Genomic DNA, 16,723 nt, shown 5'->3' with positions numbered 1-16,723 from the left:
GTGAGCAAGGTTGGGTCAAGGAGGTCTGAAGGGGCTTTGGCTGCTGTCAGGTGTTGGAGGGGATGGGACATCACAAGCAACTTCAATTTTTTTTTTTTTTTTACTTTACTCACTTGAGGCCCATTTCTAGAGCCAGCAGGGGGGTCTCACAAAACATCCGGGGTGGATTACATAAGTTGAGGTGGGTCTTTTGGGCTATGATGCCCCTTTTTAAGAGCTAACCCAGGAGCATGGGGATGCATTTCTTGAGAATAACCCAGCTTTCATTTTGATGCAAGCCCTGTTATTTTATTAGCATAAAATTATCTAGTAATGAGCTACTTTGCATGTATTTGCAAAGCTTATATATATCCAAAATAGCTCATTACCATGCCTACGTTATTATGGGTTAAATAACATGCAGTATTTAAAATACTGTGCATTATTGCCACATTAGGAATTTATCGCACAGTAAATACGGTTTAATGGACGGTAAATGCCTAATATGGCTTAGTAAATGACCTCCATATTTTGTATCTGAGGCAAAGGAAGATGAAGTGATTTGCCCAAATTTACAAGCAGCAGCAGCAATGGTATTTGAATCCTTTACCTGGTTTTCAGCCTACTGCTCTATTAGGCTACTCCTCCACTCTAACTTTCACCGAATGGTGGACGCTACGACACAAGGGCTGGGTCATCAAGGCACCATCATGGGCTCCTGCCATGGGCTTTACCTAATCATTCTAGGAAAGAAAGGGAGCAACAGTGCAGACAACTCCTAGGGGCAGCAAAAAAATTAAATTCATCATTGGTTAGAACTTTAAAAGGGCTGCTGTATGTGTGAGGGTTAATGAAATGCTTGGACCCGGACCTCATCTTGAAAATTACAAAAATATTCTCCCTATTTTTTTTCCCCAAGTACAAGTAAATATCAGTGAGTTCTCTTCCACAATAGACTGTGGCAGCAGCTGTTTAGTAGCATCCTACTGCTGTTGCCAGCAGGGAAAGAACATATCCTAAATGAATAATAAGGGGAGGAGACGTGGGTATAGTAAACATTATATCTAAGAATAAAACCAAACTACACATTTCAGTGCTTTTTGCATATATTTCAGAAAGGAATACTAATTTCTGGTTTTCACAATACATCCTTTATACCTTTTGAAAAATTGATTGAGAATGGAACAGTAGGTGTATGTAAAACGGATGATTATATCAGAAGTAAAATGATCTTCTGGGATAGTTGTCCCTGGGAAAAACAGATGTGGAGGTGGATGATGGAAGGAAGGTGTAGTTTAAGAGAATTATGATATTAATAATGACCCAAAGTAGCTGGGAGTAGGTAAATCTAAATTGTAAACTGCTTTACTACATGGTGTTGCAGTGCTGACAGATATACAGAAAAATTAGAATGGGGTGTGGTAAAACCAGAAAAAAAATTCAAAGGCTTGTATGGTATGAATATTACAAAAGTTCTTAAATTTATCTGCTATTTCCATGAATTAAATGAGTTATCACTTAAAACACATCACACAGTTAAAGACTTTTGTATATATTTCTGATTTCAACATTATTAATGTCAAAAATACATTGTATGATTTTACATAGGCATTGTGCTACATTAAAACACTAAGGAGAAACATCACTTTGTATTAAATGAAACATTAAATATTAAATAACCAAAAATAAAATAAAATGTGTAAACACTAAACTAACTGGGAAATTTGCTATTGCAGCACATCCAATGAAGTGGTTTTACTTAGTACAAAAAAAGATTAGGACTTAAGTATTCATTTCCAGTCTACATGAAATATAGAGCACGTATTCAAGAAACCTTTTACAAAAACTGGTCCATGATCCTATGAGAGATTAGACTCTCACTGACCATAATACTTTAATTTGTACACTGTTCTAGGTCATTTTCTCTTTTGTAACCTAGCAATTTAATGAATACTTGTATTGTTCAGCTAATCAACATCGTGGTGAAAACTGAGGGTTTGTTGGGGCATCTGTGTAAGATTGGAGTTCATAAGCAGCACCGCTGTCAACTTCCATTGACTTCCGAGAAAAAAGGAGCCTCACATCTCTGTGGAGGTAGATTTTTCCAGATTTGGAGCTCTGAAACCTACAAATAAAACAAAATCAGAGGGTAAGCATTTCCAATCCAGTGGGTATCAAATACAAATGATCAGTGACAGAGTTAAAAATAAAATTCATTCTTTACACAAGCTTTGTAGCTGCAGGAATACAAATTAATCTTTCTGCTTGGACTATATACATATATATTTTTAATACCAGGACAGATAGTTTGTAGTTGTATAAAAAAACAATCTTTTACAGCATAGTGTAAGGGAAAAAGTTGCCAAATAACACTGTAGGAAAAGTGATTATATTTTGATTACTGGATACTTCAAAATGTAACTTGAGAGGGCAATGTTCAAAAAGTATTTATCTGGGTAAAATGGAAAATGCCCTCCTCAAATGTTAGGGGAGGAAATCATTTTCAAATGGACAGGTGCTATTTTGCCTCCTTCCAGTGCCCACACAAATAGCAGGTTCAAAGTACACAGATATTTTGCACTTCCTAGTTTTCAAAAAGAAACTATGCGTTAAAGTAGACATGGTGAAACTGCAGATGTAGTTTTCAACTAATGCAGGCTGTTTGAAAATTGCTTCCTTAGCTAGTCAGTCAACAACCAAATTCAGTGGCACCAGCTGATAGAAGCCCCCAAAATCTTGCTGATGTGGTCACTGAATTTTTTTTTTGTAATACAAATTTGCTAATAGCAATGGTACATTTGGCTTTATTTATTCTTCTCGTTAATTTTTAGTGCTGACAAAAGCTGCTTCTGCAGACATTACCATTAAATAGAAAGACTGAGAGGTCCTAGTATTTGACCTGAGGCTGATCATCTGGGTGATAGACTGTCTCCTTTGTCAGGAGGTTTTCATCTTGAGAGATAATTAGGAATTCGGTCTTTTCTTTGTTGATGACTAGGTTAAGCTTAAAGAGGAGTGAGTTGATTTCCTGGAAGCAACTGTCCCAAAAGATAAGGGATTTTTTTTTAATGATTCCTTGATGGGGATGAGAATTTGGATATCATCCGCGTATATGTAATGCTTGATTTTCAGTTTAGTGAGGAGTAGGCAGAGGGGAAGCAGGTATATGTTGAAGAGGGTTGGTGAAAGGGCAGAACCCTGTGGGACACCCAAGTTGGATCTAATTGGGTGTGATTGTTTATTATTGATTTTAACTTTGAATGATCTATCGCTAAAGAATGAACGGAGCCATTCCAGGGCAGAACCAGAGATGCCAATATCCACAAGTCGGTCTAACATAATAGAATGGTTGACCGTATCAAAGGCCGCCGAAAGATCAAGAAAGATCAGTAGGTGCGATTGTTTTTTGTCCATGTTTACAATGATGGAGTCGGTAAGCGAGATCAGAAGAGATTCCGTGTTTAGAGATTTACGAAAACCATATTGTGAGGGTGCTAGGATCTTGTGTTCCTCCAGGAATTCTGTGAGTTGTTTATTAACTATTTTCTCCATGATCTTAGCGATGAAGGGAAGGTTGGCAATGGGACGGAAATTAGCTGGGTCTGAAGTTGACAAGTTGGGTTTTTTTTTAGGAGAGGTTTCAAAATGGCTTGTTTTAGAGAATCGGACACTAATCCTGTGTTAATGAACAGTTGATGATTTTAGCAATGGGCTTAGCAATAGTATTTGGTATTGAAATGAGGAGGTTGGATGGGATGGAGTCTAGCGGATGGGATGAGGGTTTGAGTTTTTTCAGGATGTTTTCCACTTCGAGAGAAGAGGTGGTCTCAAACGAGTCTAACCTTGCGGTCTGATGAGGTGATGGTGTACTCAGATGGGGAGTGGAGGGGTTGGATGAAGTAAACTGTTTGGTAAGATTGATAATTTTGTTTTCGAAGAAGGTGGCCAGTTCTGTGGCTTTGATGAGAGCAAGGTCATCTGGAATGGATGGTGGAAGGGGTTTGGCGAGGGCAGAGATGTAGGAGAAAAGAGCTTTGGAATAAAATATGAAGTGGTGAATTTTTTTTTGCGAAGAATATTAACCAAATATTAATAATAAAATAATATTAACCAAAATAAGTATAGGACAATACGCAGCCATAGCAGTTAATTTACTAATATACATATATAAGCCTACTGAATTGAAAGTCCATAGAGAATTAGAAAAATGAGATTCTGTGTGTGTGTGATGAATGTAGTAGTGTTAACAGATTTAACAATGGATAGATATAGATATATAGATATATTTGTTTTTGCAAAATAGACCCAATCTAGAGAAGAGAAAGCTTGAGCTGCAGAACTTCAGGAAAAATGTAATATTAAAACAAGTATGATGATCTTATAATTACTATCAATTCTTAACATGCAGTGTAACATTAAAGTACTTCAGTAATGTTGTGCATGATCTTCTTCCCTCTGGACTTGTTACTTTTGCTTAAAAATCAAACATCTGTTGTTTTCTATACTTTATTCCCACTGGAATGGGAGTGGGCTGCATTGTCAGAATAAGTACCAGTATATGAAATTAATACACTCAGAATTCTTTACATCAATAACTATAGACATCGCTTATGTTAAAACAGACTATGAGCATTTGAGGTGTATATTACAAAAATGTATTTCAAGCAGGTCTACTTTTCAAATACTAGGGGTTGGGGTTCTCTGCAAGGAATCAAACTGTTAATGAGCATGAAGACTGCATATAGGTAAACACTTTCAATTTATACCTGAAATTTCCGATCCCCTTTCCCCCTAAAAAAAAATCTGTTGTGCTGAAGATAACACATTTTTGAGTTAAATTATCATTTGGAAATTAAAATCTATCATTACTTTCATTTTGATCATCTGCTACTATCAATTAGAGATGTGAATCGGAACCGGAATCGGTTCGGATTCCAGTTCGGATTCACATCGTGGTTTTTTTTTCGTCCGGCCCGATCGCGGTTTTATCGGCTGCGCCCGAGCCGATAAAAAAAAAAAAACCGCACCCCGACCCTTTAAAACTAATCCCTTAGCTTCCCCCACCCTCCCAAAAAACATTTTACAGGTACCTGGTGGTCCAGTGGGGGTCCCGGGAGCGATCTCCCGCTCTCGGTCCGTTGGCTGCCACTAATATGGAGGGAGCTTTAATGGAAGGAGCACTGGATGGCCGGCTCCATCTTTAAAAATGGCGCGGGCCATCCAGTGCTCCTACCACGTGACAGGGGCCGGCCAATGGCACGGATACCCTGTCACATGGTAAGGGCAAAGGGCCATCGGCGCCATTTTGATTAGTGGCAGCCGACAGCCCGGGAGCGGGAGATCGCTCCCGGGACCCCCACTGGACCACCAGGTACCTGTAAAAAGTTTTTTGTTTTTTTTTTGGGGAGGGGGGGGTCGGGAGGGTGGGGGAAGCTAAGGGATTAGTTTTAAAGGGTCGGGGTGGGTTTAGGGGTTATTTTTGTGTGCCTTTTTCCCGCCCTCCCCCAAAACAATAAGAGAACCCCCACGAACAATATCGTGGGGTTTTCCTATCATTTTGGGGGAGCCCCCGATTTCTGACGATTTTGAAAATATCGTATGATATTTTCAATCGTCCGAAGCCCGATTCATATCACTACTATCAAACAGAACTCAGACTTTCTAGGAGTGCTGAAGCCATAAAAATGAAAGCAGTTGTTGCAAAACTGAAATTTGTTATTGATTTTTTAAAATTGATTTTCACACACAAATCACCAGCCGGTTCTTATTTTGGGAAGAGATGATTAGCGTTTCAGTTTTATTCTATACGAAAATAAAATAGAATTTTAAATGCTGAATACAAAAGTAGTCAAATATATTTTCAACAAAAAGCATGAAAGCTCTAAATGTGTGGAGTAACATGACCACAATTCTTAACGATTTCTACTGCACCACTTTTTAGTCGAACTAAATGCACATTTTGCTAGGAACAATAAATACCTCAGATGTATGAGGTAGCGTAATATCCTTTCTTCAGTCTGCTGTACATTTTCTTTGTTAACATTTCCATTCACGTCTCTCTTCACAGGAACTGAGAAAGTTCTCTGTCGCAGGAATGTTTGATGATTGGCTGGCATCTCTTGTAAATTGTATATCACAACAAACATCTTCACCACAGTCTTGTTAGGATTAAATAAGGTCTAAAAACCAAAGGGCAATGCATTTTGAAATATTACTTAAATTGTTAATCACATTTTACTATAAAATATGAAATGCTACTTATTCAGCCAAAAAACTGGATTAATGAAACATTCCAAGGTTTACAATTCTGCAGCTGGGCTATCTTACACAGTACAGTGGCTCCTTAAGCAAGAGACTGCTACATTGCATTTGCCTTTAAGAAGGCTGTTTTTGTAAAAGTCATTTATTTAACTACAGGCTTCTGAACTGAAATTCAGAAAAAAGAGTTTTATATGTTTAGTGGTATTTCCAAGACCTCTTATAAAATAAATTCTGAGAAAGGAAAGGAGTTTCCAAATTTTCTGTGGAAACGAGGATGTTAACTTCCACAAACATGAAAACATTTCCATATCTGAATCCAGGGAATTTCCAATTTTAAATTTAATTTAGGCCAGATGTCCTTTTGTAACCCATAAAAAGTACTTTAGAACTTCTATAGTACAACCAAATCTTGTCTATATACCTTCTATAAATTCACTTATAAATTAAACGTCTCCAATGTCAAGGGGCTACTAGAATGAAAGTTCACTGTTCCTAGTATATTAAATTCTGCATCACAGGAAGCCCAAAAATTGAACATGCACAGAGCTAGAGTTCCTTTGACATGAGCAGATTACATATTAGATGTATTTTGAGAATTATTAATGCAATTGTATTCTGTAACATACATACCACTTGTATTGTTCCTGAAGGAGGTACTCGATAACCCCTTTTACCAAGGGATTCCAAAGTAATCACACCCTGGGAAGTAAAAATAAATAAGATTTCTAATTTCTTAATTTGTGCTTGATTTCAACAGTTTTTAAATTTACTTCTGCTTGTAAATTATAATTACAGAAAAGCCGTTCATTTGACTAACAATATATTTTGACTGCACTATTGCATACTTTGCCAATGCACTACAAAAATAAGATGTTAGTCTGGAACAAGTAAATATGGAACAGTTATTAACCCTTTCAAATAGTGCTAATATATATTTTTTTAATTCAACACACAATCACACTATGGAATTTGTTATCAGAGGATGTGATCAAAGCAACTAGCATAGCAGGGTTGAAAAGGGTTTGGACAAATTCCTGGCGGAAAAGTTCAAATAGTTATTGACCAGGTGATTCTGGGAAATCCACCACTTAACTCTGGGAGCGAGCTACAAGAAAATGGATCTATTTTTTTGGACTGGCCACTGTCGAAGACATGATATTGGGCTTGATGGACTTTTGGTCCGACCCAGAATGGCACTTATGCTGCATTTATAAGAGCCAAAACTGTACACCGCAGAAAAGAGAAAATAAATCACACAGCCTTGAGAAGTCTAAGATTGGAAGGTATATTCCAAGAATATATAGATAGAAGGGGCAGACTGTAGAAAAATATCATATAGACTGGGGGAGAGGGGGCCAAGGATGCATGAGCAGAATCACATAATATTCTCAGAGGATATGTTCCTGCATCGAAACTGGTGCCTCCTCTTTACCCCTGAGAGCCTTTAAAGAGGAGGGTCCACTGCATCCTGACTGGGCTACGGGGGAATACCTCAACATCTGATAGCCCAAACCACCTGGGATACACAGGGAGATAAAAATGAAGGCTAAGGCTTTGCTTTTTAGCACCAAAACAGATGCTGTTATTGTAAATAGACATATTCAATGCATTTTTAAAACTTAACACAGAAAATAATTTACTAATATATCTAGGGTTTTTGAATGGTGTCATAACTGTAGGAGAACTAGCATGTATGTTATTCTGATTATAAATATGTTATATTTAGTTAGATTTGGCAATGCCAATGGCAAGAAGAAAAGGATTGTCAAAATACTTGAAGTAAAACATCAATGGAAAAATCATGGTATTCTATACACAATGCTAATGAGTTTTAAACAATCTCATTTACTTTCATTTAGTCCTGTAACTCTAGGTCAGACTGTTCTCTCCTCTTGTAGATTGTAAATTTTCTGTTTGAGCCACTGTTTTGCTAAGAATGCTCCCTGCCATATATGGAGGCAATGGTTGTTTTGACATTATATAGATGTGTACATGCACAGAAAATGTTTTGTTTTTATAAATACATAAATAAATATATATAATGAAAAACCAAAACAAAATTGCTTACAAATCAATTACTGTTGATAACGAGATTTGAGGGGGAAAAATCAACTTGCTTTTCCTTAGCTAGACTGATTCTGCAGTAGTCAAGATTAACAAACACATTCTTTAATGACTTAATGCTGTATTAGGGTATTTACTTGTTAAAGTAAGTGATTCATTTTGTTTTACTAAATCGATTTTACCAACTTTAAATCATTTAAGTTAGACCCTTCCTCATTACAGCTCTACAGAGATTCAAATCTGTATGTGTTTTTCTTATTTTATGAAAAAGCAATAAAAGCTCACTTACCATGTAAGGTGAGGGAGCATTATCATCTGAAACACTGTAGAATGACACTTCAACTGGGAGAGTCAAGTGAGTGGGACAAAAGACTCCACTTGCTCCAACCTCTGCCTTAAAACCATCCACAATGCCTAGGGGTTCTAAGCGATAGTTTAAGACAGACTCCTGCAACAAAATGATTTAAAAAGAGAAAAATATATATTACGAGGTAATTTTCAAAGCCGTTTATGCATGTACATGATTTGTTATAAAATTGCTCAAGGTTTGTACACATCTCAATTTTTCACATACTTTTATGAACATAAAAGGTAGGCAATTCAAGAGAGTGGAGTTGGAATTTACATGCATTTTTAATTTTTCAAAATATGCACATAAAGCAAGTTTGGTTATCCTAGACTGTGTTTTCAATAGATAGCAGGATGAGTGCTGGCAACGTCATCCGGCAGCACTGAATGGACCTCTCTCTCTCTCTTGGCTAGTACAGCTTTTGCTCTATTGAGCATGTGCGGGAATTCCCACTAGTGCATTGGCTCATGAACCCCTCAGTCGATTTGGGAGCTAATTCTAGCTAGGTAGTCAACTCTCCAGGGAGGCAGGCAGGTATTTAGTATGGCTAATTTATCCTGCTAGCTATAAAAAACACCTTTTACAGTAAGCAGTAAGATTTTTCCATCGATAAGAAGGGCAGAATTAGCCATGACATGTGGGGAATCCCAAACTGAGGGCTTCAGCGGAGCCTTTACTGAATAAGCAATTCAGACCCTACTGTGTAAAGTAGACTACTGAGTGAACAAGCTATGCAAAATTGCTTATCTGTATTTACCATCACTCTTCGAATGATTGTCCAGACTGTAATGGGATGCAAAGGTGTGTACTGACAACCATGTGTAGCTTTGCTAGTTGTCTTTAAGTGGTATGGTTCGCAGATGAGCCACTGATGCAGCTATGGCTCTAACTTGATGAGCCTTGATGGTGTCTAATTTGTAATTTTTATTGTACACTGCATTGATTTACTTATGTAAGATTTCAATTAATCAAGTAATAAAAAAAACTTAACAGTGAGCGATGCAATCCGCTAGCCAGTTGGACAATGTAATCAATGTACATCTGGTCACTGTAATGCCTAGTCTGTTAGGATTGTAAAATATGAATAGCTGCAAAGCCTGAGATAAGGCTGAGTTCTTCTCTTGTAGTAAGCCAAGGCTTTTTTTTTTTTTTTTTAAACAGTCTAAGGTATGAAGCTGACACAACCTTTGGTAGAAACTTTAGTTGGGAGCAGAGCACCATTCTATTGTGGAAATATTGCACATAAGGAGGATAATGAACTAAAGTCTGAAGTTCATGGATTCCTGTGGCTGAGGATACTGCTACAAGGATGTGACGAAGTCATCATAAGGCAAACCCTGAGAGTATAAGTGGAAGTGCCAGAAGTGTCTGGTGAGGGAAGGAAGTCCCTAGAGCAAAGCAAAGTAAAAGTTAAGAAAAGCAGAGTTGCTTACCTGTAAGAGATGTTCTCACAGGACCGCAGGATGTAAGTCCTCACATATGGGTGACATCATCAGGATGGAGCCCAATCACGGAACACTTTTGTCAAAGTTTACAGAACTTTGACTGGCACCTACTGGGCATGCCCAGCATAGCATCAACCTTGCAGCCAGCAGGGGTCCCCCTTCAGTCTCGTCTTATAGTAAAAGTACATGCGAAACATAAAATAATAAATCGTAAGCGAACCCAACTCCACGGGGTGGCGGGCGGGTTTCGTGAGGACTAACATCCTGCTGTCCTGTGAGAACACCTGTTACAGGTAAGCAACTCTGCTTTCTCACAGAACAGGCAGGATGGTAGTCCTCACATATGGGTGAGCACTGAGCTGAGGATGCCCGAGCAATGCACCAAATGTACCCAAAGACGTGCAACAGGCACAACAACTGGGGTGGAATTTGGTAGAGGGCATCCTAAACCCTATCGGGTTGGCGGAAGGATGTTGGTACCTCAGTTCGCAAATAAGTTGTGTAGCACAGACTGGCTGAAGATGGAATCTTGTCTGCCAGCCTTGTCTAAACAATAATGGGCTGCGAAGGTGTGGAGAGAGCTCCAGGTAGCAGCCTTATAGATGTCAGCAAGCGGCACAGAGCGTAGGTGCACTACTGATGTTGCCATGGCCCTGACAGAGTGTGCTTTAACACGGTCTTGTAGCGGAATGCCTGCCTGTTGGTAACAAAAGGAAATACAGTCTGCTAACCAGGAGAGAGTCTGCTTACCCACAGGTTTGCCCAATTTGATGGGATCAAAGGAAACAAACAATTGGGTGCCTTTCCTGTGGGCAGCTGTACGGTCTAGATAAAAACTAGAGCACGTTTACAGTCAAGGGTATGCAGAGCCCATTCTCCTGGGTTTGAGTGGGGCCTGGGAAAGAAAGTGGGTAGTATAATGGATTGATTGATATGAAACTCCGATACTACCTTAGGCAAAAATTTAAGGTGAGTGCGGAGTACTACCCTGTCATGCAGAAGTTTACTGTAAGGCGTGTAGGTGACTAAGGCCTGTAACTCACTAACTCTGCGTGCCGATGTGATTGCCTTCAGAAAAATTTTCCAAGTGAGATAGCGGAGATCGCAGGATTGGAGAGGCTCAAACGGCGGTTTCATGAGCCTTCCCAAAACCATGTTGGGGAGGGCGCAGTGGAGGTTTAAGGTGAAGCAAGCCCTTCAAAAAGCGTGTGACAAGGGGTTGTACTGAAATGGGTACATCCCCCACACCTTTAGGGAAGGCGGCTACCGCACTAACATGTACCTTGATAGAAGAAGTTTTGAGGCCTGACTCTGACAAATACCAGAGATAGTCCAGAAACTTCGGTGTAGGACAAGTGAAGGGATCGATGGACATGGAAGTACACCATCCCATAAACCTGTTCCTTTTATAACGTTAAGACTGCCTCGTGGAAGGCTTTCGTGAAGCTACTAGGACACGGGAAATCGGCTCTGAAAGGTTAAGAGGTTGAAGTATTAACCTTTCAACATCCAGGCAGTCAGGGAGAGGGCCTGGAGGTTGATGTGACGAAGGCAGCCGTTGTTCTGAGTGATCAGAAGCGGGTCCTTCCTCAGAGGAATGTGCCGGTGTATCGATAGGTCGTGGAGAATTGGAAACCAGACCTGGCGTGGCCAATGAGGGGCTATGAGAATCATTAGACCCCTGTCCTTTCGCAACCTCACGAGAGTCTTTGAAATGAGTGGAAGTGGAGGGTATGCATAAAGGTCTCACGAGAGGGAGAAAGCATCTCTGGGCTGGCAGTGTTGGCTGCGAGTGAGAGAGTAGAAGTTCCCTACTTTGCGGTTGTGAATTGATGCAAAGAGGTCTATGTGAGGGTAACCAAAACGTTGGAATATTGAGTCCGCTACAGTGGGGTTGAGGGACCACTCATGCGGTTGAAAAGTGCAACTCAGCTTGTCCGCTAACACATTGTCCACTCCCGGCAAGTAGGTGGCCCTGAGTACATCGAGTGGGAAAGGGCCTCCGCCCATATCTGTGCAGCTTCCTGACACAGGAGGTAGCAGCCTGTTCCCCCTTGCTTGTTGATGTACCACATGGCCACCTGATTGTCTGTTTGAATCAGGATGACCTGGTTGGAGAGGTGATCCTGAAAAGTCCCGAGAGCATATCTGATTGCATGAAGCTCTAGGAAATTTCTCTGGTGTTTGGTTTCCTCTGGAGACCAGATGCCCTGAGTTTGCAGATTTCCAACATGTGCTCCCCAGCCGAGGTTGGAGACATCTGTTGTTATTTGAGGTTCTGGAATCTGAAATGGGAGGCCTTGTAGCAGATTGGATTGGTTTGCCCACCAAGGTAGCGATAGACGGAGCTGTTTGGTGATGCAGATTGTGGAGGACATTGGCTGAGAAGACTGAGTCCACTGCAATCTTAGAGTCCACTGCATGACTCATGGCAAGGCGAGCCATGGGAGTGACATTTTATTTATTTATTTATTTAAAATCTTTTCTATACCGTCGTTTGGTCCTGCACCATCACAACGGTTTACAGAGAGGCACATATATTTAATAGGGATGTGAATCGTGTCCTCGATCGTCTTAACGATCGATTTCGGCTGGGAGGGGGAGGGAATCGTATTGTTGCCGTTTGGGGGGGTAAAATATCGTGAAAAATCGTGAAAAATCTAAAAATCTAAAAATCGCAAAACCGGCACATTAAAACCCCCTAAAACCCACCCCCGACCCTTTAAATTAAATCCCCCACCCTCCCGAACCCCCCCCCAAATGAGTTAAATAACCTGCGGGTCCAGCGGCGGTCCGGAACGGCAGCGGTCCGGAACGGGCTCCTGCTCCTGAATCTTGTTGTCTTCAGCCGGCGCCATTTTCCAAAATGGCGCCGAAAAATGGCGGCGGCCATAGACGAACACGATTGGACGGCAGGAGGTCCTTCCGGACCCCCGCTGGACTTTTGGCAAGTCTCGTGGGGGTCAGGAGGCCCCCCACAAGCTGGCCAAAAGTTCCTGGAGGTCCAGCGGGGGTCAGGGAGCGATTTCCCGCCGCGAATCGTTTTCGTACGGAAAATGGCGCCGGCAGGAGATCGACTGCAGGAGGTCGTTCAGCGAGGGTTCCGGCGCCTCGCTGAACGACCTCCTGCAGTCGATCTCCTGCCGGCGCCATTTTCCGTACGAAAACGATTCGCGGCGGGAAATCGCTCCCTAACCCCCGCTGGACCTCCAGGAACTTTTGGCCAGCTTGTGGGGGGCCTCCTGACCCCCACGAGACTTGCCAAAAGTCCAGCGGGGGTCCGGAAGGACCTCCTGCCGTCCAATCGTGTTCGTCTATGGCCGCCGCCATTTTTCGGCGCCATTTTGGAAAATGGCGCCGGCTGAAGACAACAAGATTCAGGAGCAGGAGCCCGTTCCGGACCGCCGCTGGACCCGCAGGTTATTTAACTCATTTGGGGGGGGTTCGGGAGGGTGGGGGATTTAATTTAAAGGGTCGGGGGTGGGTTTTAGGGGGTTTTAGTGTGCCGGCTCACGATTCTAACGATTTATAACGATAAATCGTTAGAATCTCTATTGTATTGTGTTCCATAACGGTTTAAGACGATATTAAAATTATCGGACGATAATTTTAATCGTCCTAAAACGATTCACATCCCTAATATTTAATGTTCAGCTTGGTTTCATACTTTCTTACAAAGTGCCAAAAGAGTTTCGGTTACATGTTTTAATAATACAAGCTATATGTAAGGTGATATGGATCTTGTCCATTTATATGATTAATAGGGTAACCATACAAGTATATTACTTTATACATGCACTGTGGAGGCCATATGACCCAATAATATCAGGAAGTGACGTGCAGTTGAATGTTGTCGAGATTGCAGTCGAAGGGCCAGAGAAGCGAGAGTGAAGGCTTGATCTTGAGGTAGGAAAGCTTTCACTTTTAGTGTCCAAGTCGTCCCCTATGAATGATAGAGTTTGCGAAGGGACTAGCCTGGATTTTTGATAGTTTATGAGAAAACCCAGGGAGATCAGGGAATAAAGTGAGGTGAAGGGACATCAGTGCACCTTGCCGAGAGGGAGCCCTGACCAACCAATCGTCCAGATAGGGGTAGACTTGGACATTCTGACTGCTGAGGTAGGCCACTACCACCACGAAGCACTTGGTGAAGACGTGTGGGGCAGATGCTAGGCCGAAAGGTAACACTCGATATTGGAAGTGTTTTGGGCCTACTAGGAATAGCAGGAATTTGCGATGTGACGGAGTAATTGAAATGTGCATGTAGGCGTCCTGAAGGTCTAGAGAGCAGAGCCAGACTCCCCTTTGAAGAAGGGGAAGTAGAGAACCCAAGGTCACCAACTTGAACTTTTCTCTTTGTAGGTATTTGTTCAGAGTGCGAAGATCCAATATTGGGCGCCATCCACCTGACGTTTTTGGTATCAGGAAATACCTGGAATAGAACCCTTGCCCCTGTTCTGAGAGGGTCACTGGTTCTATTGCTCGAGACTGGAAGAGGAGGGAGACCTCCTGCTCCAAGAGTGGTGAATGATCGGATGTTCCCCACGTCAGCCGAGGCGGGGAATCTGGTGGGACAGAGAGAAAGTTGAGGAGGTAACCTTAGGACAACACTGCAAGTACCCACTGATCTGTGGTGACTGTGTGCCATAGGCTGGAAAAGTGGCACAACCGGCCTCCAACCGGAATATTCGGAAGTGGAAGCTGGGTACTGCTATCTAGAAAGGAGTAAAAAACCTGCCGCTGGACCTGGTTGAGTGGCTGGCTGTGACTTCTGCCCTCTAGGCTGCCTAAGTTGGCCTTTTTGGTAAGGCTTAGAAGGCCGACCCCTGGAAGCTGGGGGATAGTATCTCCTCTGCCGATAGAATTGTCTCTTAGAATCCCTCTTAAAAGATCTTTTGGATGAAGAAGAGGGATCAGAAGGCAGTAACGAGAGCTGGCGCAGAGTCTCTTGGTAGTCCTTGAGCTGCGCCACTGCTTCTTGAATCTTTTCACCGAAAAGATTATCCCCTGCACAGAGCAAATCAGCCAATCTGTCTTGTACCTCTGGTCTGAGGTCTGAAGATTTCAGCCAGGCCCATCTTCTTGCACTGATACTGGCTGCCAACACCCTGGAAGCGGTGTCAAAGATGTCATACGCTGATCGTACTTCATGCTTGCCAGCATCTAATCCCTTTTGTGCTAGGGCATGAAGTTGGTCCTGGAACTGCAGAGATAAGGCCTCAGCAAAGTCTTGAATCTTCGGGAACAAGACCCTATTATACTGGGTCATGTAAAGTTGGTAGGATGCAATGCGAGAGATGAGCATTGATCCATGGAATACCTGTCTTCCAAATGCATCCAAGAACTTCTGATCTTTCCCTGGGGGAATGGATGAATGTGGTTTGGAGCGTCTGGCCCTCTTCTGGGCTGACTCTACAACCACTGAGTGATGATCCAACTGAGTTCTTTGGAAGCCAAGGGCTGACTGAACTAAGTAGGCGGCATCTGCTTTTCGGTTAACAGGTGGCATCTGCTTTTTGGTTAACAGGTGCCACAGAGATAGGGTGCTCCCAGTTTCTCTTCAAAAGGTCCAAAAGGATGTCATGAATAGGGATGGACATGATTTCCTTTGGGGCATCGAGAAACTGTAGAAGTTCTAGCATCTGGTGTCAGTGATGGACATTGTTCTTGTGCAGTCGGGGCACGGACGGAAACCAGACGCCATGGCTCTGACAAAATTTAGTCGCGGTGCGGTCGATGGACGGAAGGTTGCGAGGGAAAAACTCGACGGGAATCGACTGCAAATGGGCAAAAAACTTACCGTTCGATCGCGGACCAAAGAAATCGATAAGGGGACCCCTGTGGGGTAAATTTTTAAAACATTTTTCAAACTTCCATGAGGAAAATTCCTGTCAGGAATCTCTGAAGAGCTCCTTAACCCGCGTGGCTACTGCCGCGTGGAAAAAAGAAGACTGAAGGGGGACCCCTGCTGGCTACAGGGTTGATGCTATGCTGGGCGCATGATTGGGCTCCATCCTGATGATGTCACCCATATGTGAGGACTACCATCCTGCTTGTCCTGTGAGAAACTGTAAATCCCGGCTTGGACAAGTTGGAAGGGAGCTCTTAGGGTGGGGCCTTAGGGAGATGGGCGGGCCAAGGTCACCCCCCCACCTGAGTGCAGGTAGACTAGGTAAAGACAGGAAGGAAGTGTGGTTCCTTCCCTTAGAATGGTCACTAAGAGCAGGAAGAGAAAAGAAGTTCAGAAGCAAGACTAGCTGGAACGTCCTGCCCAAGCTGAGCTACAGGGAGGTAGGCCATGGGAAAGAGGTGTGAGAAGAGAAGCTGCTGTATGGGGATGGGACACTGCAGGTTTGATAAATCAAGAAAGAAAAAGTATAGCATTTAAGCAACATCTGTATCTGAGACTGTGTGAAGCTGCTGCATAGGAGATGAGCAGCATAGCCTATGCAGGGCTGAAACTTTGCAAGAACCTTCACCTTGGGTTTTTTTTTTTTGTTTCCTTTTGGTTTATTTGCCACTGTGTGATGGATAAAACACTAAAACGTGAATTTTTAAAGAAGATTGGCATGCATCTAGCACATGTGCCTGTCTATCCGATTTTATAAAGTGGGGAGATTTATTT

At 42.1% G+C, this 16,723-nt stretch overlaps 1 protein-coding gene across 2 annotated transcripts in view; it reads right to left on the bottom strand.

Moving 5' to 3' along the window:
- Positions 1–1,510: 1,510 nt before the first annotated feature.
- FAM214A (family with sequence similarity 214 member A) overlaps positions 1,511–16,723 on the bottom strand; it is a 168,711-nt gene continuing 153,498 nt past the window's right edge. For both annotated transcript variants that reach the window (XM_029575110.1, XM_029575109.1), the window contains exons 9-12: positions 8,594–8,752; positions 6,871–6,939; positions 5,959–6,158; positions 1,511–2,104 (exon numbers count right to left, since the gene is read on the bottom strand). In XM_029575110.1, the coding sequence (XP_029430970.1) occupies positions 1,951–2,104; positions 5,959–6,158; positions 6,871–6,939; positions 8,594–8,752 (582 nt within the window). In that variant the 3' untranslated portion in view covers positions 1,511–1,950. The remainder of the gene's footprint in view (positions 2,105–5,958; positions 6,159–6,870; positions 6,940–8,593; positions 8,753–16,723) is intronic.

Source organism: Rhinatrema bivittatum, chromosome 13 (genome assembly GCF_901001135.1).
Source record: "Rhinatrema bivittatum chromosome 13, aRhiBiv1.1, whole genome shotgun sequence".
NCBI classification, from domain to species: domain Eukaryota; kingdom Metazoa; phylum Chordata; class Amphibia; order Gymnophiona; family Rhinatrematidae; genus Rhinatrema; species Rhinatrema bivittatum.
This window is presented reverse-complemented; position numbering and strand designations above follow the sequence as displayed.